This window comes from Histomonas meleagridis (genome assembly GCF_020186115.1).
Source record: "Histomonas meleagridis strain 2922-C6/04-10x chromosome Unknown contig_20, whole genome shotgun sequence".
Classification (NCBI taxonomy): Eukaryota; Parabasalia; order Tritrichomonadida; family Dientamoebidae; genus Histomonas; species Histomonas meleagridis.
In genome coordinates, this window is record NW_027150805.1 from 2,335,270 (window position 1) to 2,359,473 (window position 24,204).

Here is a 24,204-nt window from a genome sequence, read left to right on the forward strand (position 1 = left end):
ATTTCTCATTAATATCAATTCCATCCTGTGCAAGAAGTACTTTAACTACTTCTGCATGACCATTTTGAGATGCAAACATCAGCGCCGTTTGAATATATATAAATAATTTCCAAATATTATTTTAAAATATCAAATCATTAAAATAAATACAAAATATAACAAACAAATATCTTTATCATTAACACTAATTCCTTCTTGTTCAAGAAACAATTTAACTATTTCTGTATGACCATTTTCAGATGCTTTCATAAGAAGTGTTTGAATTAATTTGAATAATTTTTAAATATTATTTTGATATAGCAAATTATTAAAATAAATAATGTATAAAACATATAAATATTTTTCATGTTAACATCGATATCTTTTAGAGCAAGGAGTAATTTAACTAATTCTAAATGACCATTTGAAGTTGCATAAAAAAATGATGTTTGAAATATTTTCAACAGATAGCAAATATATATTTAAAACATTAACATATTAAAGCATACATAAAACAATCAAAAATAACTTTTTTAGTAAGATTATTTTCTTCTTTATTAAAAAGTAATTTAAATATTTCAACATAACCATAATGTGCTGCATATAAGAGTGCTGAATCAAATATATCTAAAAAAAATTCCAAATATTCCAAAAAATTACATTATTATCACAACAAATTTTAAGAATTGTAAAGAAATATCCCTGACTTTAAAGTTAATTTCTTTTTGTTCTAGAAGAAATTTAGTAATGTTTACATAACCTCTTGAAGATGCTATCATTAAAGGTGTTCTAAATATCATAAATAAATTCCAAATGTTATTATCAAATATCATAATAAGAAAACAAGTTTTATAACAAAAAAACAAATATCTTTAATATTAATGTCGACTCCTTCTTGTTCAAGAATATATTGAACAAGTTCAATATTTCCTGCTTCTGTAGCAAACAATAAAATATATTTTGGAACATGATATTTTTGAAGAAAATGTTTAACAAGATATAAATTTCCAGTTTTTGCTGTTACATTTATTATGTTTTCATCAAATTTAATTTTTTCTTCTAAAATAGAAAAAATTTCATAATTTCCATTGTTAATACAATAATATATTAATTCTTGTAACTTTACATCAGATAAGCTTTGTGCATTATTTATATAATATTCAAGATTTTTATATGGAATTTGTTTTTTATTTAAATAAGTTGTTGTTTGATGAATTCCGCTTTTGTTTTCATAAATATATTTGAAGATCTCATTCCGATGAAATTTAACTGTTGTTTCATATACATCTTCAAATGATGAATGATTCTGTTCACATAAATGAATTATCTCTAAATTTCCACTTGCAATTGCATATTTACCTGTATTTGTTAAATTTGCATTATTAATAAGTAAATATTTAAAACATTTAACTGAACCAAAAAATGCTGCATAATCAATTAATGTAACATTTCTTTGATTAATAAATGAACATCTTTCATAAAGTGATGGTTCAATTGTTTGATTAAAATCAAAATCATTTTGTGATGATATTTCTTGAAAATTTTCTATTTCATCATTTCGAATCATTTTCGCAATTTCATTTGGATTAGCTCCTTCTTTAACATATTTCTTATGAAGTTCCCAATCATTCTTTGAAAGTTTTAAATAATTTTTATCAAATTTTTCATCCATTAAACTTTTTGATTTAATTTTTTTGTTTTCTTTTTCTGTTTTATAATGAACAAAGAATTTAGAATTAATTCCTCGAGTGATGTTTGAATTAACAAAGTCTTTTTCAATCATTTTTTCAATAATGTAATATGATTCTTGTGTATTAAATTCTTTTACATAATTAATAAAAATTTCAATAATTTTTGAATTGTTTTTAATAATTTTATCTTCTTTTGCTTGGATTGTTTGTAAATAATTTAAATACATTTCAAATGACTCTCTGTGTGATACGAATGCAGAATAAACTAAAATAACTAATATACAATTAAATGTATAAGGATAACTTTCATCAAATAAATTCATCGTTTCTGCAACAATAAAATCAAAGTTATTTTCGATTGAGTTAAATACAACATGTTCTAGAGAAATCAATTTTTGGAGATAAGCAGTTTGATTTTTTCCTTCCAATGAATTTAGATCAGTTAAAATGCAATTGTTCAATAACTTTTTAAGTGATTTATCTGAAAATTGCAAAAGGCTTTTTTATAAACTATTTAAAAAGGCATTACGATCGCAACAGACGATACAAAAATTGGCCGGCTATTTAAGAAAATGAGCGGAAAGCACAAAACAGCGCGTTGCTTGATTCTTCAATATCTTGAATCATGTAGTCAAGAAGATAAAGATCATCGTGATGAATTAGAAGTTGCAATTGATTGCTTGAAGAACATTTGGGGAATAGAAAATTCATCAATTTCAATTCCAGGAGTTTCTTCAATTCTTGATCTCGTACCTGATAGCGGGTATGATACTGAGAAGGCTAATGCTCTCAAACTTGAAGGTAATGATTTACTTAGAGCAGGAAAATTCCAAGAAGCCATATCTAAATATACAGAAGCCATAGATGTTGACCCAACGCAATCTGCCTATTACTGTAATCGTGCCGCTGTTTATTCAAAGATAAACCAGCATGAAAAAGCAATAACTGATTGTGAGAAAGCAATACAATTAACACCAGACTATGCAACAGCTTATTCTCGACTTGGCTATGCATATTATTCAATGGGCCAAACTGAGAAAGCACGTGAAGCATACAAAAGAGGACTTCGCGCATGTCCGAATAATCAGAATCTAAAAGACAACCTTGAATCGCTTGGCCCAGAAATACCAAATCCACAGCCACAAGGTGGTCAGGACTTCCTTTCGGGTCTTATGAATAATCCAATGTTTGCACAATTAGGACAAAAGCTTCAATCACCAGAGGTTCAAGCACTTCTCCAAGAGCCTGAAATGCAGGATTTATATGAGAAGATACAAGCAAATCCAGCTGCAATTATGTCATATTTGGGTGATCCAAGAATGCAAAGGCTTATGGGCCTTATCATGGGCGGTAACTAAACTCTTAATTATTGCCATTGTTTTCTTTATATTATTTGAAACAGCAACATTTGCTGTTTTGCCACTCAATAAAAAGTGCTCTTTCGCAAAATTCTTATCGGTTTTGACAAATACATTTACAGCAAATATGTTGATATCGAATCCTATACATATATCAATCTTTTGATATTGAATACATAAATAAGATAGTTATTTCTAACAGAATTATGCACATCTTATGATTAAAAAATTTATATCTTAAATAATAATGGACCATTTTCCTCATGTCTTTTTCCTAGTATTTTATTGAAATTTTATGAAATTTCTTTATATTATTTAAAGCTTTTAAATATCTTTAGTATTGATATCAATTCCTTCTTGTTCAAGAAGTAATTTAGTTATTTCTGTATGACCATTTCGAGTAGCCAATATAAGTGCTGTTTCAAATAATTTAAATAATTTTCGATTATTATTTTAAAATATAAAATCAGGAAAATATGCTTTAAATAAAACAAACAAATATTTTTAGTATTGATATCAATCTCTTCTTGTTTAAGAAGTAATTTAACAATATCTGTATAACCAAAAGAAGATGCAGAAATAAGTGCTGTATCAAATAATATAAATAATTACCAAATGTTATTTTAAAATTATTTTATATTTCAAAAAACATCAACTAATGGAAACAAATATTTTTATTATTAATATTAATTTCATTTCTGTCTAAGATATATTTAACAAGTTCAATGTTTCCTGATTCGGAAGCAGTAACTAAAATATCATTTGGAATTGGATGATTTTGCAGTAAATATTTAAGTAGAAATATATTTCCTATTTTTGCTGATTCATTTATAATATCTTTATTTATTTTCATTCCTTCTTTTTCTAACAAAGCAAAGATATCATAGTTATGATAAAGAACACATTTCTTCCCTAAATTACTCAGATTTTTAATCTTACAAATTTTATTTTCATAAAGATATTTAAAGATATCATTTCGATGAAATTCAATAGCTGTTTGATATAAATATAATTTTGATGAATTATTTTGTACACATAAATGAATGATTTCAAGGTTTCCACTTGCCACTGCATATTCAAGTGTATTTTTTATATTAGCATTATTTAACATTAAATATTTAAAACATTTGATTGATCCAAAAAATGCTGCATAATCAATAAGTGAACAATCAAAATTCACAAATGAATTTCTTTCATAGAGTGATGACTTAATTGTTTGATTAAAATTAAAATCATTTTGAGATGATATTTCTTGAAGTTTTTCTATTTCATCATTTCGAATTATTTTTGCTATTTCATTTGTATTATGTCCTTCTTTAATTAATTTCTTATGAAGTTCCCAATCATTCTTAGAAAGTTCTTCATAATTGTTAATAATTTGGTACATGAATGGGTCGTTCGTTAAACTTTTAATTTCATTTTTTGACATGTAATGTACAAAATATGAACTCTTTGTATTTAACACAACTTTTGGATTAATGAAATTATTTTCAGCCATATATTCAAGAAGATAATTTGATTCTTGCTTATGTTCATTGATCAGAAAATTTGTAAAAACATCGATGATTTTGTATTTGCTTTGATAGTTTTCTTCGAATTTTTCAATCTCTTTTATGAAATTTAAATATGTTTCCATATGTTCCATTTTTGCTTGCATATGTTTAAATAAACAAAAAATGATCTGACTAATCAGAAGATTAAAAGAGTATATTTCATCATTGTCTAAAAAATTGATTAATGATTGAACTGTTTGAGAAATATTTTTATCATTTAAATTATAGATTGCTTGTTGAATAAATTTTAGTATTTTCAATGAGTCATTTTTTGGTGCGCCAGATTCCATATTTAATTAACGGCCAACCGTCATATTAAATCGAAAAAAATCCAAAAGTGACAACATTGATTCAATGCAGTTACTTTTGCACGATGCAAATTGTTTGTAAAAGCTGAAGATTTTAAATGTTAAGAATGAAAATAGTGTGAACTTAGCATCAAGCTACAAATAATGTAAACAAAAATCCCACATTACAAAATAATTTAGTCTAAACAAATGTTTTGTAACTCGTTACTGTGGTCTCTTTCTAGACTTAGGCCGTCCTGTTTGCACAGTTGCAGCTGAAAAACTGTGAGATTCCATGAGAAGATAACTTTCATGTAATGGCGCTGGCTCGGGAAGCTTATCATCAAGTATCATACTTGACGATCTCTTTTTCTTCGCTGCTCTCCTTGTAACTCTCGATAATGCTTCTGGAGATGCAGATGGAAATCCTAATAAATCATCTTCTTCGTCAACACTTCCTTTCATCGAGTACTGGTCACTTAAGTCCTCGAAAAATGAAAGTGCTCTTTTTTGTGCTTTGGAATTTGATGCATATTTTATGTCTTCTTCTATATCAGTACTAAAATCTTGTTCAGGGGGCTCTTTTTCTTCGAAGAACGATGTATCTAACTCGGATTCTAAACTTGGGACAAAAGGTGGTTCTTGTTCTTGCAGATTATCCCAATCAATACTTGCGAACCAAGGATGATTCTTAATCTCCCTAATTGACGATGCCCCCAATCTTTCTGCAGGGTCTTTATTTAACAGCTTAGCTATTAAATCCTTTGCTTCATCTGAGTTATCGTTTAATTCAGAAACGTCATATTCGCCTTTTAGAATTTGCGTAAACGTATCCGCAACGGTTTCTCTGTGAAACGGGGGTGCCCCAGTTAACATCTCAAAAAGTATACAACCGAGCGACCAGTAATCGGCAGTAAACGTGTGCGACTGCTGGAGGATAATTTCTGGCGCAATGTAATCAGGCGTGCCCATAATCCGTTCAGGTGATTCTTCGAAGGCACATTGCCTATCAACTAACCCCCAAACACTTAAACCGAAATCGGCCAATTTCAAATGTCCAATTTCACTTACCAAAATATTGTTTGGTTTTAAATCCCTATGAATTACATTGCTCTCCCTAAGGAATTCTAAGGCTTCTACAACTTCAGCTGTATAAAACTTAGCAACATTTTCATCTTGGCAACAACCAATATTTTGTAGCAATGAATATAAGTCGCCTCCAGGACAATATTCCATAACAATGTAATAGTTATTTTTCCCGATATATGAAAAATCTATGTGTTAGTTATTTCTATCTAAAAGCGCTTTTTTTATTTCTTTTTTGACATTATCTAAACGATACAAAAATTCTATGCAACGATACTATTTTCTGGTGAAAACGATCGTATATCATTGAATTTCCTATCGTCCGCATCAAGCTTTATGAAAATATCAACAAAAGAAATAAAAAAATGCGCATATTAAAACATACAGAATTGTGTCATATATGGACAAGTTACTTGCTCAAGAATATTCTTCTCGAGAAGGATTCGTTGTCTATCATTTTTTCGTTGGATACTACTCTTAGATATAACTTTCACTGCGATTAAGTCATTAGTTGCACTTCGTTTTGCCAAGAAAACTTGTGCATATGCGCCGCTTGAAATTCGCTTAAGAAATTGGAAGTCAGCTATTGTAGTTTCGCGAATGCATAGTTTTTCTGATGTTGTTTTCTCTACAAAGTCCATTGCTTCGGATAGTTTGTTTGATGCTTTAATTTTCTCATCGAGTAAAACTAAGGCTTCGCTATATATAATGCTAAGCTCTGGACTTGACACAGGGACATTGACAAGGTTAAAGGAGTCTTTGATAGACTCTAATTCTTCAAAGGAGCCACTTGAATTGTTATCAATTTTGATCGCATTATCAAGAAGAGCTATAATATGAAGAATAGGAATGACCGTATCAATAACATTTTGCTCGTTACCAGGCCAATGGATTTTGAGAAGATGTTCTTGGGTTCGAATTTGTAACTTTTTCATTTTCTCATCAGTGGTCATCATGGTCTGACTTGATAAATATGCAACTTCACACATCTTAGAATGTTCTTCAATCATGCTAAGTGGTATTTTTTTCTCACATATTCGACATATGACAGTATCAGAATCTGACGATTGGGAATTGGCTGTTGGAACACTTGGATCTGAAAAAGAAGGAGGTGAGATAGGTGAGCCTGAAGCTGAAAAATTGAATTGATGATCATCATCTGAAAATGAACCTGAAAAATTCGAGCGAGAGAGCAAAGGAATAAGTCGATTTATAGATAAGCAAGCAGAGAGGATTTGGTATCCAACTTTTTCGATGCTTGGCGTTAGTTTTTCTGTAAGAAGAGTATTGACTGATGCTGCAAAATTATATGATAACTGAAATAAAAGACCATAAGAAGAGTCTAATATTTGAGAAAGTGAAGATTTAAACATTTCTATTGCCTTTTTGTCATCGGTTGTTTCTGGAGTAAGTCGATTTACAACTTGATTTAATGTTTCAAAAGTTGTTCTCTGGGATTTCAGACAATAATAAATCCTATGGTATACTTGTTGTGTTGATGACTGTGATTTCGAACCGCCAACACTGTCCGGTGGCTGGGGTTCAATCATTTCTATAAAATTTGTTGCAAAAAATTTTTGAAGCAAAACCGATCATTAGTACTTTCAAATCAATTTTCGAAAGAAAAAGTGATGTCACTTTTTATCTTCGGCCAAAAAAAAGTCTTGTGAGGGTTTTTACTCTTAGTGCATTCGATATTATACATTCATTTATAACATGTATTTACCTTTGCATATTGTTTACTTAACAAAGAGAAATATTTATGTGAAGACAAATGTTCAAAATTATTTAAATTCATGCTACAATATTTCTAAAATTCTAAAAAATATTTTTTAAGTATATCTTTAGTATATATTGTTATTTGAGTTTTTAATAAAATTTTTGAATTTTATACACATAATCCAATTTTATGGATTTAATCTTCATGAAAAATATTGTTTAACGGTCGTTTTTGTTTTGGTTTTCTGAAATTTCAGATGCTTTCTGCTGCTTTAGTAAAAATTCACTCAGGTAATTATGATACAACAACAGTATATAATTTGGATATATCAGATTTAGACTTGACTGATATTAGTCAGCTAAGTAAATTATGTCCAGATTTAATATCACTTGATGTTTCAGGTAATAAACTTAAAAGTTTAGCTGGAGTTAGTGGGCTCACTAAGTTAGAAAAATTAATACTCGATGGAACTTCAGTTCCATTAACAGGAATAGGAAAACTTTCAAATCTTCAGTCTCTGTCACTAAAAAACTGTGGAATATCTCAACTTTCTTCGCTAATACCAGAGGAATTCAAGAAATTAACAAATTTAAAATATTTAGATTTGAGTGATAATCCAATTGCTCAACTGCCAACACTCCCTCAATATGTTCGCGAAGCAATGCCAACTGTTAGGCAATTGAATGGGGAGTTTTTGCTTTTTCCAAAATTTGATAATTCTTCAATTCAAAAGCCACCAACTGTAAGTTTTGCTGGTCCGGATGTCAACATAAACTTTGATGATGTTGAACAGAAGTTAAAAAAACAAATGGATGAAGTCTCATCATCAATAAAAGAATGTCAACAAAGGATATCAGAAGCGGAAACACTGATCCAACAACGATTAAAAGACGTAAGGGAGTATGCAGAGTCCATTATTTTGGATGATGATGATACTAAAGATAATGTTTAATATTGATATTTGCATAAAAATGTTTATTTTATTTCAACCAACTCTTTTGTTTTGTCTCATTTATATATATTTAATTCTTCCATATCTTCAAATTCGGGTATTTCAATTGTTTAGCTTCATGTATGTGCAGGTACAAAGCAAATTGAGCAACACTCCAATTCTATAATCTTTCGAAACATTAAATTTAGGATGTCAAGGCATAGCATTAGTGAAGAATAAAACTTTCATTGTAATTGGTCATCATTGAGAAATCAATTAATGAATTTAACACAATCCTTTATCTACTTTATAATGGTTGAAAGAAAAAACTAAAATATTATCAAATGTTTATGGTGAATTTTGATGTATTTCAAGTGCATCACATATGGACTTGTTAATCTTACCAGTAGCTTCAACAACACTCTCGAAAAAGTTAGATAAAATAGGTCCAACAGTTCTTGTCACTGGCTCCAAAACTCTTGCTGTTTCGGAGACAATAGTTTGTGTGACGTTATCTGCCTTTTCTGCAACTATGTCTAATTTTGATTTTTGTTCTTCGGTGTTTGGTTGAGGTTCGATTGGTGCTTCGATGCTCCCATCTATTGGAGGTTGGGGGATATCACCTTGTGGTCCAATTATATCGGATTGGGGATCGGAAAGTAGCGGCTGGCTTGATAAATCCATGATAAAAATGACTAGAAAATTGCCACCGATGGCATTCAAAAATTGTGTGATCGTTTACGCAGAAAAAACGTTAGCCGGCTAGTTCAACTGAAAATGACCTCCGTTTAACGTTAAACGGAAGGAGGAAAGCTTTAATTAGCTGTATCACCTCAAACTATCGAACAACTCTTTTTGCCTCAGTGTTAAACAAAAATAAATTTTATAATTTTATAAGAAAATTAGCTTTTAATTAAATACTATAAAATGCAGGAATACACTATGCTATAAACTATAGACATTATTTTGTTGTAATTTCAATGTATTAAATTATTTGGATAAATTTTTGTGATCATGATTCTTTGAATCAAAAAATTCATATGATCATATGTTTAAACAAATCTTTATTTAACATGAATCTTTGGAATGCATGTGACTTAGCAGTATTTGAATAAATATGTTTAAGCTTAAGCATTATCAATAAGATTTTCTTATTTTATTTGTGAATTTTTAGGAAAAAAAATATTTAAACGTATTACAGAAGTTTTAATTAATGTTAAAGCCAACACAAATACGCAAACTCTCAAAAGGCGGAGAAGGAGTTTATGACTTTGATTTTTCTTTAATTCCATCAGAATATTATGAAATTTTATTTCGTTCATTACAAACATTTTGTATCAAAAATGTAGATTCAATTGGATTTAATTGCAATGAACTTGCAAAATATAATAACAAACCGAATGTTCGACTTCCACACAATGTTATTAATTCTGTTGCGAAGAAAAGGAAACATTATATTCGCAATATGATTGAACTTCTTTGTTACTTTATACCACGAAGCCAACGTATCAAAGAGGTAACCTTTTCTCACCTAAGTATTCGCAACGAACTAATCGAAAGATTAATCACTGTAATTAATAAATCAAATAACATTAAGTCAATTAAATTTACATATGTTGCTATTGGCGACACTGGTGTAGGTTCAGTTCTTCGCATCCTAAATCCCAACAAAATTGAACGTATCTCATTTCTTAAATGCGGATTAACTGGCGCGATCACCCAAACAGTTCTCCAATTTATAAATCGAAAGACATCGCCAGAGATAGGTCTACAGTCTTTTGAAGTTAGTCCTACAGAAATTCCTGATGCTGATCGGAGATTGATTCAGCAAGCATTAAATGGAAATTCACGAGTTCAATCTATAGATCTGAGCATTGACACCAAAGAAGATGTAGTTGACTCACTTCGGAAGCAACGAATTGCAGAATTAAGGTCCAAAAATGAAGAACTCAAAAATAACATCAAAGCGCTGAACGAAATGTTAAATGCGATCAAATTTAATGACTCAATGTTTGTTGTTGGAGAAGGGTCTGCTGATTTCGTGATGTATTTGAATACACTTGAGCAAAAACTTACAGACATAGATAAGAATATGTAAATAAACATTTGTATATATACATTCATTTGTTAAAAAGAATTTATAATTTAAAATCTTTTAAACCTTTATTCCATCTTTCAAACTATTTGACTGCATTTTGCATAATAAATATTCTTAATGGAATCAAAATGGATGTCCATATGCATATTTATATAATCACCCAATATAAATATTTATTAATTTGTTTCATTAATTTCGTAGTTTAATCATTGTACTTTGATTTCTCCCTCAAATGATTTAAAAACATTTGAATTTCTTAAGAAAAATTAATTTTTTATTTTAAATCAGCTTATGATTCATATTTCAAATAATAGTTTCGAAAAATCAAAAAAAAAAAATATAATAAAAAATATGTTATTTATATATTTCTAATAATATTATTTTTGCAAAATCTTCAGCAAATGGATCTTCTTCGCATTTAATTAATTTATTATTGTATAATGATTCTATTTCATTAGACCTTTCATCAATTTCTTCTTCGTTATTTTGTTTTTTGTTACGAATATGAACAAGAAAAATAATGAGTAAAGAAATCAATAAATCTAAAACAATTCCAACACAAATACCAATGATAAATGTTGTTGAAATATCAGATTTTATTTGTTGTTCATTTTGATTTATAATAGTATAAAAATCAGAATAAAATGAGAAATAAGATGTATAAAAAACAACAGAATAATCAAAATAAATAATCATAGTATTGATGAATGTAACTGATCATTATTAGTATTTATGGATTGCGTTTTAATAATAACTGTTTTTGTTATAGAATATGTGTAATATAATGAGATAGAATGAGTCAATGAATATAATGCATTTGATATAGTGAATGTGTTTGACTTAGAAAATGTATTTGTTTGGGCAAATGTATCTGATTTAGAAAATGTGCTTGATTTAGAATATGTATTTGACTTAGAATATGTATTTGATTGTGAATATGTATTCGATTCGGTGAATGTTAATGTTGATGGTTCTTTCGTTATAAAGATATGTGATGTACCACTTAATATTCCATAGTTATCAATTGATGCAACATGAACATAAAGATCTCCATCTTTAATATTTGTTATTGTTCCATTTGTTATTTGATCTTCATTTAAGTTTTCTTTTGTAATATTTGTAATTTCAACATCATCAATAATGTAATAATATTCTTTGACAAATGTTGTAAGATTAAATTGTGTTAGTGCTGATTCATATGTAATTTCATTTGTTGTGTAACCTACAACTTTATAATAAATTGTTGCGGTTTCATAATTATTACTCGTGTTGATTTCAATTGTTCTTCCTCCTTCAATTCTGGTAATATTTGGTGGATTTAGTTTTGGTGTTCAATTGAATTATCATATGCATATTGAAGTGATGTTCTTTGATATAAATAATAAATCGTATTCACAAGAAGTTGTCTTTCATATAATGTTGTGCTACCGAACATATGTCCTGTTTGAATCATAGCTGTGTTTTTATATGTTGTTAAGTAATAATGCGGATTACTATATCTTGTTTCAGAATATCCATCAAGTGCCCATTCGAAGTTTTCTGCTTCTGTAAAATTTCCGGAATTTTGGGAATTAGATTCACTTAATTCAACCCAAACATCACCAAATACAGCATTTGAACTTGTATGCGTTAAATTTATTGGTAAGGAAACATCAGATGGAATGTAGTATGTATAAGTAGTAACTAAACCACGATTAGTAACTTTCAAAATCATAAATTTCTCCATTATATGTATAACTACCTCCTTCAACCCATGCTTTAAGAATAGCTGAAAGATGAAGTGTTTTGTTCTCTGTTGGTTGCGTTTTATATAAAATTAACCTCAGCTTCTGTGCTTGGATATACATTAAGTACCTTGATGTTTTTTGTGGTAGCAAAATCGAATAAACTGATTGGATGCTAATATAATTCATTTCTTTGTGAATAAACTTTATAATTTAAATTCTGATCTTTGGGATCCTGTCCAATCGAGTAAAACATGATTATCTTCGTATTTTACTTTAAGATTAATTTCGTTTGCTTTAATAAAAGATGTAAAAAAATAAAAATATTAAAAAACAATAGATTCGCTTATTCCCAAATGTATGAAAAGTTCTTTTAAGTGATATTGAACTACAATATTTGCTTAACCCTCGCGAATGGAGGGCCATCTTTTTTGTTATGAAATTTTGAATGTGTAAAAACAGCAACGATTATTTTGAAGCCAAATTTAAAATTTTCTGAGTGACGTTTGTTTGAAAAATTGGTGAAGTGAAATGAAAATGTTCTGTTAAAATAGCATTTTTTGAACTCAATCTTAATGGTAAAAGAAACTTATTTTGAATTGCAGAATTCTATAGAATTAATTAAAACAAATTTTGGTTGTCAACACATCTGGTTTTTATTTCATATTCTGTTTGTAATTGATGAATTTAATTAAATATATGAAAATATCATTTGATTTGATGGCCAGATTTTTTCCCTTTGTAAACACAAAGTATACAGATTTAAACATGTTGGTGACTTATTATGAATTATTAATGATTAAGAAAAACAATAAATGGGATTCTTCAGTCAGAATGTTGATTAATGAACACACACTCCTATTTTTTTTTACAAACCTACAAATAATTAAATGAAGAATACTAAATAATTAAACGTCTTGTAAATAAAAATGTAAAGCTTATCAAATTAGAAGAGAGCAAAAGTCGAATTCATGATGGTTGTGAGTTTTGGAACTTCGTGTTCTGACATTTTTTTATTTCTTACAAATATTAATGACAATAAAAAGTTGATCAGGATTTGAAACAAATGTTTTCGCCAGAAAAAAATTGAATAAAAATAAATGGCAATTTTTTTCCTAGATACTCTTGATCAACTCCAGCACAACTCTTGAACACAATTTTGCAATAGAAATTGTACGATTGGTTGAAAACAATGCTGTCAATGATTTAAAGAAATATGGAAAATTAGACCAAAGTTCCATATTCAAAATATCGTATTTTAAATTTTTAATATCAGAAATACCTCATTAAAAAAAGGAAAGCCTTTCACCCTCCCACCGGACAACCTAACTCTACTTCACATAGCTTCTTATACGGATTCACTTGAAGTTTTTGTATATCTTGAGTCTCAAAACTTTTCACTCACCATTCTTTCAGCCGGTGGTTACCTTCCTCTCCACTATGCATGTGCCAACAGCTCTATTGAAGTTGTTGCCTATATTCTTCAAAAAGATCCACATCAAGCCGAATTTCTCCATCCCAACTTTAATTTCATATATCTCACCACACTTTCTGGGAATACCGACATACTTCAACTTTTATTTTCTTGTGGAGCAGATCTTACCGCAAATGCCAATAAACGAAATCATTCCATTATTGGCGCAATCAAAACCAAAAACTTTGAATGTCTCAAAATCCTTCTTGAAAAAGGCGTCAACATAGAAAGCGACACGACTCAATACACTCCATTAATGCAATCAATAATTAATTATAATAATTCATCAACTGTTCGACTCCTTTTAGATTATGGAGAAGATCCATCAGTCATTTTACCGAACGGTGATTGTGCTCTTAAACTTGCATGTTTTCATTCACGCGTATCGGATGTCGAAGCATTGTGCGAAAAACTCGACGAAGTCGACATCCCCGTCGAGATGCGGTATCCCTCAGCAGTCCATTGGATCTGCTCGTCGAAAAGCTCCCAGATTGCCGAGATCGTACTGAAGAAAGGAATTGATGTGAATCGGCTCGACGGTTATGGTCGTCAAGGGCCATTTTACCTTTTGGACACCGGCGATGAGGCGGAAGCTCTTTTGATTTTGGACCTATTGTTGGATAATGGGTACGAAATCGATTTGAAATCATCCGGCGAAGTACAGACGACAATGCTTGGAGAGTTTGTGTGCGCCATACAAAAGGAAATGAGAGTTATTGAGTGGTTCTTGTTGCACGGAGCAAATATACATGAGGATGTGTATGGGAAGGAAATTGTGGACGTTGTGAAGGAAATGGGCGATAATGAAATGATCGAAATGTTCGGGAGATATCATCCTGATGAGTTTTGTGAATAATGTAAAATAAAATAAATGTTTTTGCATGTTTTTAAATTTAAATAATTTTACTATTAATATGTTTAAAATTATTTGGACGCATTGAAAGTAATATACACGAAGAAGACCACTTTTACGGTGAAAAAAAATTAAAATTTGAATTTTGAGATATATATTTTTCATTTTTCATTAATTTTTAGTAGTAATTCACTAGTGTATAGTTATCATATATAGAATATAGATAAAAAAAGGATTTTTTAAAAATATGACCATTTAATGCCGATATTTGAACAAATGTTTCGAGAATTTCTAGGTAGAAATATGTATTATAAGGTGTGTTATTATGGTTTATAAAGAAGTTTTTTTGCAAAATTTTGGATTCAATATTTATATTAATGTACATTAATATTAAATAACCTAGTAATCAATAAACGCTTCATGAAGGTTAACTCAATTTTCAATAAAAAATATATTTTGACTATTATCTACAAGGGGATATTGTTAGTGATTTTTTTTAAAGTTTTACAAAAACAAAAAGCACAATACTAAACATCAATGCTGGTAGAAAATAACGAGGTGACGTTTAATCAACCATACGAAAAATGAAACACATTTAGAACTTAGGATATTTTATTATATATTTGTCTTATTTACATTTGCTCAATGAATTTCTCTTCTTTGAAATCATCTGCAAAAGGATCTTCCTCAATATTTGAGATTGATATTCCTGTTGTGCATGTGTTTGTGGTTTGGTTATCATCATTTTGTTGTTCTGAAATTTCGTTTTCAGCAAATTCTTCTTTTTTATTTTTAATTCGTATTAATAATATTATAAGTAATGAAATTATAATAATAATAACAATAACACAAACGATTATTATGATAATTGTTATTTTGTTATCATTTGTTTGAAATTCATTGTTATAAATAAATGTAAAGAAGTTCGAATAATAAATATAATAAGTTGAATAAATAACAACAGTGTAATCGTAATATATAAATTCTGTTTCAATAAAAATATTCGATGAATTAATTACAATTAGTGAAAGTGATTTTGTTTGTATTTCATAACAAGTAAATGAATATGTAAATGATAATGTGACTGTTAATAGATATGAAAAAGATTTCGTTATATCATTTTGAAATGATTCAGTAAATGTATTAGATTTTGAAAATGTATTAATATTGAATGCATGCGATTGAGAAAATGTATTTGACTGAGAATATGTGTGACTACATCTGAATGTATTTGAGTTGGAATATGTGTTGCTTCGACTGAATGTATGTGATGCTGAAAATGAAAGTGTTGGAATTGGTTTGCAATTTCCTTCTGCATATGATTTGAATACATTTAATACTCCAAAGTTACTATTGATATATGTTGGATATGTTATAACTGTTGTTGTAACATTATAAAATGCATTTACTCCAATATTTGGTTCGTTAGTTCCATAATAATAAATGCATTCAAGTGCATTACAATTACCGAATGCTGAATCTCCAATTTCTTTTATTTCATACCCAAGAGTTAATATCATTAAGTTAGAACATAATGCAAATGCTGAACTACCAATCAGTATGACTGAATTTGGAATTGTAATGTTTTTGATTGATGAACACAATGAAAATACTGAGCTACCAATAGTTGTAACATTTTCTCCAAAAATAATCGTTTCTAAATTAGAACATGATGAAAACGCATAATTCCCAATATCTGATATAGAATTACCAAAATTAACTGAAACAACTGAAGGCCATTCTGAAAATGCGCCACTTGGAATGAAATAAATTCCTTCACTGATATTTATAAATTTCGTGATAATTTTATATTGGTCAATTTCACTAAAATCATTTGTGTTTGTTATTGTTAATGTTAAGGTATCATCATAAAATAATTGAAAAGAATTTATGAAAAATATAACAAAAATTATAACATTTTTATGTTTTTTCTTTTCGTTTGTTTTCAATTTGTAGTTGGTCAATAAAAATTTCTGTAGAAACAGTGGTTTTTTCTGAAAAAAATTGATATAAACCACCACAATCATCATTGAAAAAATAGCGGTTAAACGAACAAATGCATTGAATTTAAATGGTCGGTCTTTTTTATTGTTTTGCATCAACGAATAACAAAGAAATTCGTACTGGTTTAAAGATATATTCACATAATGCGTATTCAAAGGTTGTGTTGACGTGTTGTTTTCAATAAGCATACTCGTTATAAAGAATTCATTCTGTGCAATTGTAAAATTTGATTCTAGGAATTTTATTTTGTCATAAAAGAATTGAAGTACTTCTGGTGTACAGCTACTGTCAGTCAAGAAATTTAAAAATATACTTGTTTTAAAGAAAGTAGAAATAATGTGAAATATATCAAAATTAGCGCACTTAATTCCAAAGACTGGAACTTCTGCATTGTGTGTGTGAGTGAGACTTTCTTTGCTTAGGTTCTTTTTCATATTTGATATTTTTGTAGTTGTAAAAAATGGAATTCCTGGTATTATATCGGTTGTAAATTGCTTTGTTATGCCCGAAATGAACAGCAAACGAAGAATTTTCATGCTTCAAGATCTAATATAGTTGAAGGCCTTTACCAAATACACATCGGCCAATACAAAAGTTAAAAATCACACGGTTATTATGGAAAAAATTTGTTTCTTTTTTGAAGTTTTTCAATATAACCTAAAATTTGTTTGTTTCAATATTTAAAGACACCAGAAAAGGATAATACATTTAATGCTTGCAAGGCCACTTTTAATTAATATATTGAATGAATGTGTTAGAGTTGAGTTTGCTGATTAAAATGATATATTTTTGTTGTTGCTAAGCACTTTTTATAGTATTGAATTTCATGATTTTGAAGAGATATGCGTTCAATTCTTTTTATTTGATTTATTTTGTGTGCTGTTAGGGATCACAGTTAATATAGAAGTAATAAGATATGAAGTTTGTGATAAAACTTTATATCACAAAAAGATATTGATAACATTATAAATAACGAAAAACATTCTTAACAATAATAATAATCAGCAACTTATTAATTTTATGAAAGAATACAAATCCAATGAACTTAATAATATTATAACTATTATCATTTGTAACATAACAATAATGTGTAGGGAGATATTCATGAAAGAAATCAAAGTTGGAGATAAAGTTAGAGTTAGAGAAGAAAGTATATGGCTAAAACATGAATTGGGATAACTGGGTATACAATGCTGTTTTCGAAGCAGGATAAATTTCTGGTGAAAGAGTGGGCATTTATCATAATGGCTGAAGAGGTCCAATTTCCAAAAATGATCTTTTTTAACCTTAAAAAATTAACTAAAAGATCCTTTGATATCAAAATATATATATTTGATTTATTATTTTGTAAAACAAACTTATCCAAATTTGAAACAAGTTTAAAAATATGAGAAATTTTGGGCTTTGCTTGTTAACCATTTCGAAAAGTTTATTTCAAATATTTGAAACAAAATATTTTGCATTGAGAAATCACATAGAAAACATTAAATAGATGACGTTTAAATTATCGCTGTTGTAAAAAAAGAGAAAGCTGAAAAAGGTAACACGATATTTGATCCAAAAACATATCGATTTGAATTCGTGCAATCGATTCCTACAAATATATGCAAATAATTGCTCCGGTAAGAACTAATGATATTTTACATTCTACAAACCAATAACAATCATATGATTAATTTAATTCTATAAGAAAAATGAATTAATAAAATAAAAACTAAGTTTCAAATATTTCTGTATTAACTTCAATATAATAATTTTTTGAGATTGAAAATTTGATTATATTTCCATTGTATTTCCTCACCCAGATCCCAATAAAATATATTGCTTCATATGTAGTAATTTTATTACTTAAGGAAAATTGTGATTTCTTGAACGAACTCGTGATTAGTTGTCTTCTTTGTGATCCAGTGGTTTGAACGTTTTTTGACCCCCCCTGAAATAGGTTTACAATTTCCCGCCACTTTTTCAAAAATCAAAGGCTTTAATTTGCCAAACGCTTCCTACATGAATGAAATAATAGAAAAACATACCGACCCAGTTGCCATAGAATCAGATATTACAATACAAACTGTACAAAATATAGAAAAAGCAAACGAAAATGACACAAATAATTTATCAAACCAGTCAAAAGAGGAAAATATTACTGAACAAAACACAACAAAAGAATCCAATAAGTCAATGGGATCAATTCAGTTTGGTGAAATTTCGCATTTATCGTTTACTCAAAAATATGAAGAAAAAACAGAAGAACCAAATCAAAATAACCAAACTAATTATCAGTCACCACTAAAGCCACCGGAACCAATATTTTATGATGATGGTGTCAATGAAAGATATGGAATCAGGTGTATTTGTAATGGTTCGACCAACGAAGGCCTTTTAATTCAATGCGATAAATGTGGATATTGGATTCATGGAATTTGTGTGTGCATTGGCAAACCAAAGAATGAACCATATTATTGTCCATTTTGTCAAGATCAAGTTATTCGATGTCGTTGTCGCAAAAACATGAAATACAACATTCCACTTATACAGTGTACCAAATGTAAATTTTGGGTTCATAAGTACTGCGAAAATCTTGGCTTTGGTCGTCAAGTTCATGATTTTGTTTGTACTAAATGTGGAGGCACTACATATAATTTTCCTGAAATCGAGCTCAAAAATCACACAATCCCGAATCAAATTGTCACTATTGATGTCGATCGTACATCTATTCTCTCACAGATTCCAGAAGGTCCATTTAAGAACATGATAATCAGCGACCTTGATAAATCCGAGCTTGATTTCATCAAAACCATTGGCAAATACTTCAGCAACTTCATTGAAGTCCTTTTCAATCGCAATCACGAATTTTGGAAATGTTTCATTGACACTTTTTATTCAATTTTCAAAATTGACAAGTCTACAATCCTATCGCTCATGGATTCATATGCCATTTCCTTTTTATATTCCAATTACACTCCCACATATTCCACCTCACCAACCACATTTAATAACAGTGATTCTATTGAAGATTATTTAAGTACTGTTAATGCCCCAAATTATGATTTTGCACCACAATCAATTGAACTATATGTCAATGAAGAAAATAAAGTTTGTACTCCAATAGATTTAGATGATGGCCAATTTATAAGTGATTTGCCAGGTTTTCTTATGCATACGGATGAAGTCGATGCAAATGATGGAATTCCATTATCATGTATTGCAATCATTAACTCCGATTTAATTATCGATCTAGACGAAAGCTCGTTTAACCTTGCTCATTTAATCTCCAGAAGTTTCCACTTTAATACAATTGCGAAATTATATAAAGTCAATAATCAAATCCGAGTTGGGCTATTTGCCACACATTTGAAAGGGCCATATGTTGAAGAAAAGAGCAAAAGCACGCATGCAATCATTTCTAAGTCACAGATCATTTTGCCTTTAGATGGCGAAATTCCATTTTTCTTGCCGAAAGTCGAATGGCGAGAACGGAAAGTCAAGCAAAGGCATCGAAACACACAGCCACGAAAGCCAGTGAAACGAAAAGTCGAGAAGCAGCCGAAAAAACCTGAGGAGCCTCCGGTGGTGTTAAATCTTTTAAGCGCTTTCGTAAATGATATAATACCACCATTGCCTTATTCGTTGCTGACAGAACAGGAAATAGAACAAGAAAGACAAAAGTTGGGAAAAATTAGAACACGAGCACATAATAGAAAATTTTCCGCCGATGAAACATAAAATGTTTTTGATGATTTCTTATTATTAAACATTATTTGAATTGAATAAATGTATTTTAAAAAAACAATTTTTTGATTTTAATGAGTTTTTTATTGAATTCAAAACACAATGTTTATTAATGATTTATTCTCAAAAATATAAATTTACATCCAAGTCTCTTGTTTAAAAAAAGAAAAATATCTTCTCCATTGTTATCGTTTCCTTCGATATCAGATGCATATAAGAGAGGAGCTTCAAACGATTTAAATGTTTTCTAAATATTATTATGAATTCATAAATTTTGTAAATAATTTAATGTTATTTTCATAAACCATTAGTTCCGTGTTTTATTCTAAAAACCCCAGAAGAAAAATTATGTTCATTAGAGGAAAAGAATTAATATATTTTATCCAATTTTGTCCATCTCAAATTCAAAGAAGTAAACAAGAATATGAAAATTTAAGGCACTGCCACATCAAAACTTAGAAAATTTACATAAAGATTGCAATAGTTTTACAGTAATGCCGTTATATGATATTTAATTCAAAAATTAAAATAAATGAAAAAATGCATTTAAACATAAAAAATCAGTCATTAAAATATTTTATTTCTTAATTACAAATATTTACTTGTTAAACATTTTTACGAGAACATACAAACTTCTTTATTTTTTCTGGTTTTTTTTTTAACCTTATCAGATTTGTCCAAAAAAACTTTAGCTGCTAGTTCGAAAACTGCATCCAAGTTGTATAGGATTTTAGAAGAACATTCAACATAACCAGAAACCCCAATATTTTTCGATTCTTCTTCTCCCCTTTCTGTTCGAATTGGTTCTTCAATTCCACGATATTTATAGGGGTCATTTAAGTATTCATCTCTTAAGTCAGATTTTAATCCAACCAAAATGAAATTGATTGTAGAACAATAAACAGAAATGTCTGGAATGTATTTGCTTTTAATTGATTTCAAAGAAGTTGGATCAACTAGAGAGAAACAAAGTAAAAAAATATCGGTTTTTGGATAATCCAGGCAACGAAAATGCATCCATTGATAATCACTACCCCGACTGGTAATAGTCATATTGATATTGTAATTATTTATTGAAAAACTCTTATTATATTCTTCTTCAAATATCATTGGAACATATTCTCTTGGAAAAGTACCTTGCATGTAAGTTGTGAACAGGCTTGATTTACCAACTCCCCCATCTCCCAAAAGAAGTGCTCTGCAATCCAACATTCCTTATGAGGGAAACCGTGGAATTTGAAAATTTTATCGTAAAATGACATTTATTGAATGCTTTTTTCAATTTTTGTGGGCTTGAACCACCCCAACTTTAACGTATTGTGTCATTTTGGATGGAAGCAACAAAAGAACTTTGTTATCTTTGCTGTGAAGCACTCGAAAATAAAGTTAAAAATGTGAATAACAATAAAATCTTAAATCTTATGGACCCAAATGAATCAAGGCATTGTCCAATGTTCGTAACATGGAAAAAAGCAAATGGAGATCTCCGTGGATGCATAGGATGTTTTGGTGATTTGCCATTGGTTAAAGGATTATGCGATTATGCTGTTATTGCAGGTACAAAAGATCATCGTTTTAAGCCAATAACCGAGGAAGAATTACCTAACTTGAAGTGCGCAATCTCCCTCTTACATAGCTTCGAAAAAGGAAAGGATGTTTTGGATTGGGAAGTCGGAGTTCATGGAATTCGTTTATTTATTGATGGTGGATATTCAGCAACATATCTTCCTGAGGTTGCTCAAGAGCAAAACTGGACAAAGGAAGAAACACTTTCTCACCTCGCTCGTAAAGCTGGTTTCTATGGAAATTTTGATCAATCCGTAATGAAGAAAGCCAAAATTGAAAGATACCAATCATCAAAGTGTTCTGTGAGCTGGTCAGAATATGAAAACTTCGTCCAAAGCCACTAATTCAGAATGTAAACGCTTTGCCTTCTCTTTTTACTTTTAATTTTATGTATTGTAAATTAATTTACAGAATTCATATGAAAAGAAATTGAAATCTTAAAATGTTAAAAACGATTTTCAATCATTACATAGAATAAAATATATTTTCTATTAAGACTTAATTAAAATGTTAAATAACAAAAATTATTTAGAACTGTTTATTGGTTACAGCTCGTCGACTATTTCCTTGTTTAAGTATTGCTTCATTTCTTCTCTGAACTGTTTAAGTATTGTTAATTCATTTCCTTTATATTTCAGCACATTTCCATTGAACGTGAATCTGATGTAATCCACTTCTTCAACTTTCCATATTTCAGCAGTAATATGAGAAGCGAATGGCGGTGGCGAACTAAGATCTAAATAACCCAATCCGACCATTATCGCAGCCAAAGTTACATCGTGGCCGCTATACAAAGTAAACTTTTGTGTTTTCTTTCCTTCGTTTATTAAATCAATCTCATTAAACATTAGCTCAAATATCGGCTTCTCTGCAAGTGGCTTCATAAACTCAAAATATCCTTGCACAAAATACGCCGTGTCACTCATTAGCTCAGGAAAGATCGGATCAGTAATCTCACGTGGATATGGTTGGTTGTTACAACGAAGGGTATTCATAAAGTCCCCAAGAAGAAACTTTTCAAGTGGATTTGTGAACGAAAGATTATAATATTTAACTAAAGTGTCTGCATTCGCATCAAAAAGTGATTCACGACGATGGGTCTCATCAGTGGCAATAAATTCAAGGGCCTTCTGTTTGAAGACTTCGTTCGCTAGCGCATGTGGGAATAAAGGTTCATCAGTAGAAGTTCCTGTGGTTACATTAATTGTTTCATCAGGAGTTTGAGGTGGATAAAGTCCATCAATAAAAGAAACACCGGATTCAATGCAGCGTGGAATATATGATGAACGAAGATAAATTTCATTGGAATCATATTCTGAAGATAATAAATGTGTCTCATCAATAAGATAATTTCTGTAGGATTGTCCAAGCTTTTGAAGTTGTTCAGACCCGAGATCTAATAAAGAACCATCTGTACAAGAAGGTAAGAAAGAATGATTAATTGAAGAATTAAATTTGAAATCTGTTAAAACTCCATTAACTAATGGAATTCTATAATTCCTGGTTAAATAATTTTCGCCACAACGCCATTCATAGTCAATATCAGTTCTTTCCCAATGTTGATATGGAACTCTAGCTCCATGACGAACAAAAAGGAATAAAGAAATGAGCGTCGCATTGGGAACCACTGTTGGCGCTCTAAATGGGGATGTGCATGGCATATCAAAACCCATTTTTTTAGATCAAGAACGTTTGTTTTAGCGTAATTCGCTCAGAATTTTTTGAATGCTAATTTAGTCAATTCATCAAACCGGAACGTCGCAACAAAAATCAAGTTCGCTTAATTCACGGTGCAGTAACTCATTTTGACTTCTATATTCTCAATATGAATCAAGCATTTTTTCTGTGATAAATCATAAAAAACCAAAATATCATATTTATATCATCAATGTCTAACAAATTTTTACACAGGATATGAAAAAGAAATTTCAACAATTTGCTGTGGTTGTTGTAATAGTAACTTAATGCATTGTAAATTTTACTGTTAATTAGAAAATTATTCATTTAATTTCACTTTAAAATATATTTGTTATGCTGATTGAGTTCTTTTTTCTAAAGTTAGGTTAGTTATATTTTTCTCTTTATATTAAAACATGTTTCTGTAATGAAAACTGTGTGTATGATTTCCTTGAAGGAGGCAAAACGATCAAT

The 24,204-nt window shown here is 29.4% G+C and overlaps 10 protein-coding genes across 10 annotated transcripts; 6 read left to right on the forward strand and 4 right to left on the reverse strand.

The window, feature by feature from the left end:
* Positions 1–2,242: 2,242 nt before the first annotated feature.
* Positions 2,243–3,028, forward strand: GO595_003249 (small glutamine-rich tetratricopeptide repeat-containing protein beta; the record flags this gene model as incomplete). The annotated part of the gene is made up of 1 exon (XM_067916249.1): positions 2,243–3,028. One exon carries the CDS (start codon positions 2,243–2,245, stop codon positions 3,026–3,028), a length of 786 nt encoding a protein of 261 aa, XP_067777050.1.
* A 2,065-nt stretch (positions 3,029–5,093) lies between these two features.
* Positions 5,094–6,104, reverse strand: GO595_003250 (AGC family protein kinase; the record flags this gene model as incomplete). The annotated part of the gene is made up of 1 exon (XM_067916250.1): positions 5,094–6,104. The coding sequence occupies one exon, from the start codon at positions 6,102–6,104 to the stop codon at positions 5,094–5,096; it is 1,011 nt and encodes a 336-aa protein (XP_067777051.1).
* Positions 6,105–6,328: 224 nt separating this feature from the next.
* Positions 6,329–7,504, reverse strand: GO595_003251 (AGC family protein kinase; the record flags this gene model as incomplete). The annotated part of the gene is made up of 1 exon (XM_067916251.1): positions 6,329–7,504. One exon carries the CDS (start codon positions 7,502–7,504, stop codon positions 6,329–6,331), a length of 1,176 nt encoding a protein of 391 aa, XP_067777052.1.
* A 426-nt stretch (positions 7,505–7,930) lies between these two features.
* GO595_003252 (leucine-rich repeat domain-containing protein) lies at positions 7,931–8,626 on the forward strand (the record flags this gene model as incomplete). The annotated part of the gene is made up of 1 exon (XM_067916252.1): positions 7,931–8,626. One exon carries the CDS (start codon positions 7,931–7,933, stop codon positions 8,624–8,626), a length of 696 nt encoding a protein of 231 aa, XP_067777053.1.
* A 327-nt stretch (positions 8,627–8,953) lies between these two features.
* GO595_003253 (uncharacterized protein) lies at positions 8,954–9,289 on the reverse strand (the record flags this gene model as incomplete). The annotated part of the gene is made up of 1 exon (XM_067916253.1): positions 8,954–9,289. One exon carries the CDS (start codon positions 9,287–9,289, stop codon positions 8,954–8,956), a length of 336 nt encoding a protein of 111 aa, XP_067777054.1.
* Positions 9,290–9,818: 529 nt separating this feature from the next.
* On the forward strand, positions 9,819–10,703 carry GO595_003254 (eukaryotic initiation factor; the record flags this gene model as incomplete). The annotated part of the gene is made up of 1 exon (XM_067916254.1): positions 9,819–10,703. The coding sequence occupies one exon, from the start codon at positions 9,819–9,821 to the stop codon at positions 10,701–10,703; it is 885 nt and encodes a 294-aa protein (XP_067777055.1).
* A 3,454-nt stretch (positions 10,704–14,157) lies between these two features.
* GO595_003255 (ankyrin repeat-containing protein) lies at positions 14,158–14,757 on the forward strand (the record flags this gene model as incomplete). The annotated part of the gene is made up of 1 exon (XM_067916255.1): positions 14,158–14,757. One exon carries the CDS (start codon positions 14,158–14,160, stop codon positions 14,755–14,757), a length of 600 nt encoding a protein of 199 aa, XP_067777056.1.
* A 4,509-nt stretch (positions 14,758–19,266) lies between these two features.
* GO595_003256 (PHD-finger family protein) lies at positions 19,267–20,481 on the forward strand (the record flags this gene model as incomplete). Its single annotated transcript, XM_067916257.1, has 1 exon — positions 19,267–20,481. One exon carries the CDS (start codon positions 19,267–19,269, stop codon positions 20,479–20,481), a length of 1,215 nt encoding a protein of 404 aa, XP_067777057.1.
* A 1,337-nt stretch (positions 20,482–21,818) lies between these two features.
* Positions 21,819–22,397, forward strand: GO595_003257 (DUF51 family protein; the record flags this gene model as incomplete). The annotated part of the gene is made up of 1 exon (XM_067916258.1): positions 21,819–22,397. One exon carries the CDS (start codon positions 21,819–21,821, stop codon positions 22,395–22,397), a length of 579 nt encoding a protein of 192 aa, XP_067777058.1.
* A 201-nt stretch (positions 22,398–22,598) lies between these two features.
* On the reverse strand, positions 22,599–23,714 carry GO595_003258 (histidine acid phosphatase; the record flags this gene model as incomplete). The annotated part of the gene is made up of 1 exon (XM_067916259.1): positions 22,599–23,714. The coding sequence occupies one exon, from the start codon at positions 23,712–23,714 to the stop codon at positions 22,599–22,601; it is 1,116 nt and encodes a 371-aa protein (XP_067777059.1).
* Positions 23,715–24,204: the final 490 nt, after the last annotated feature.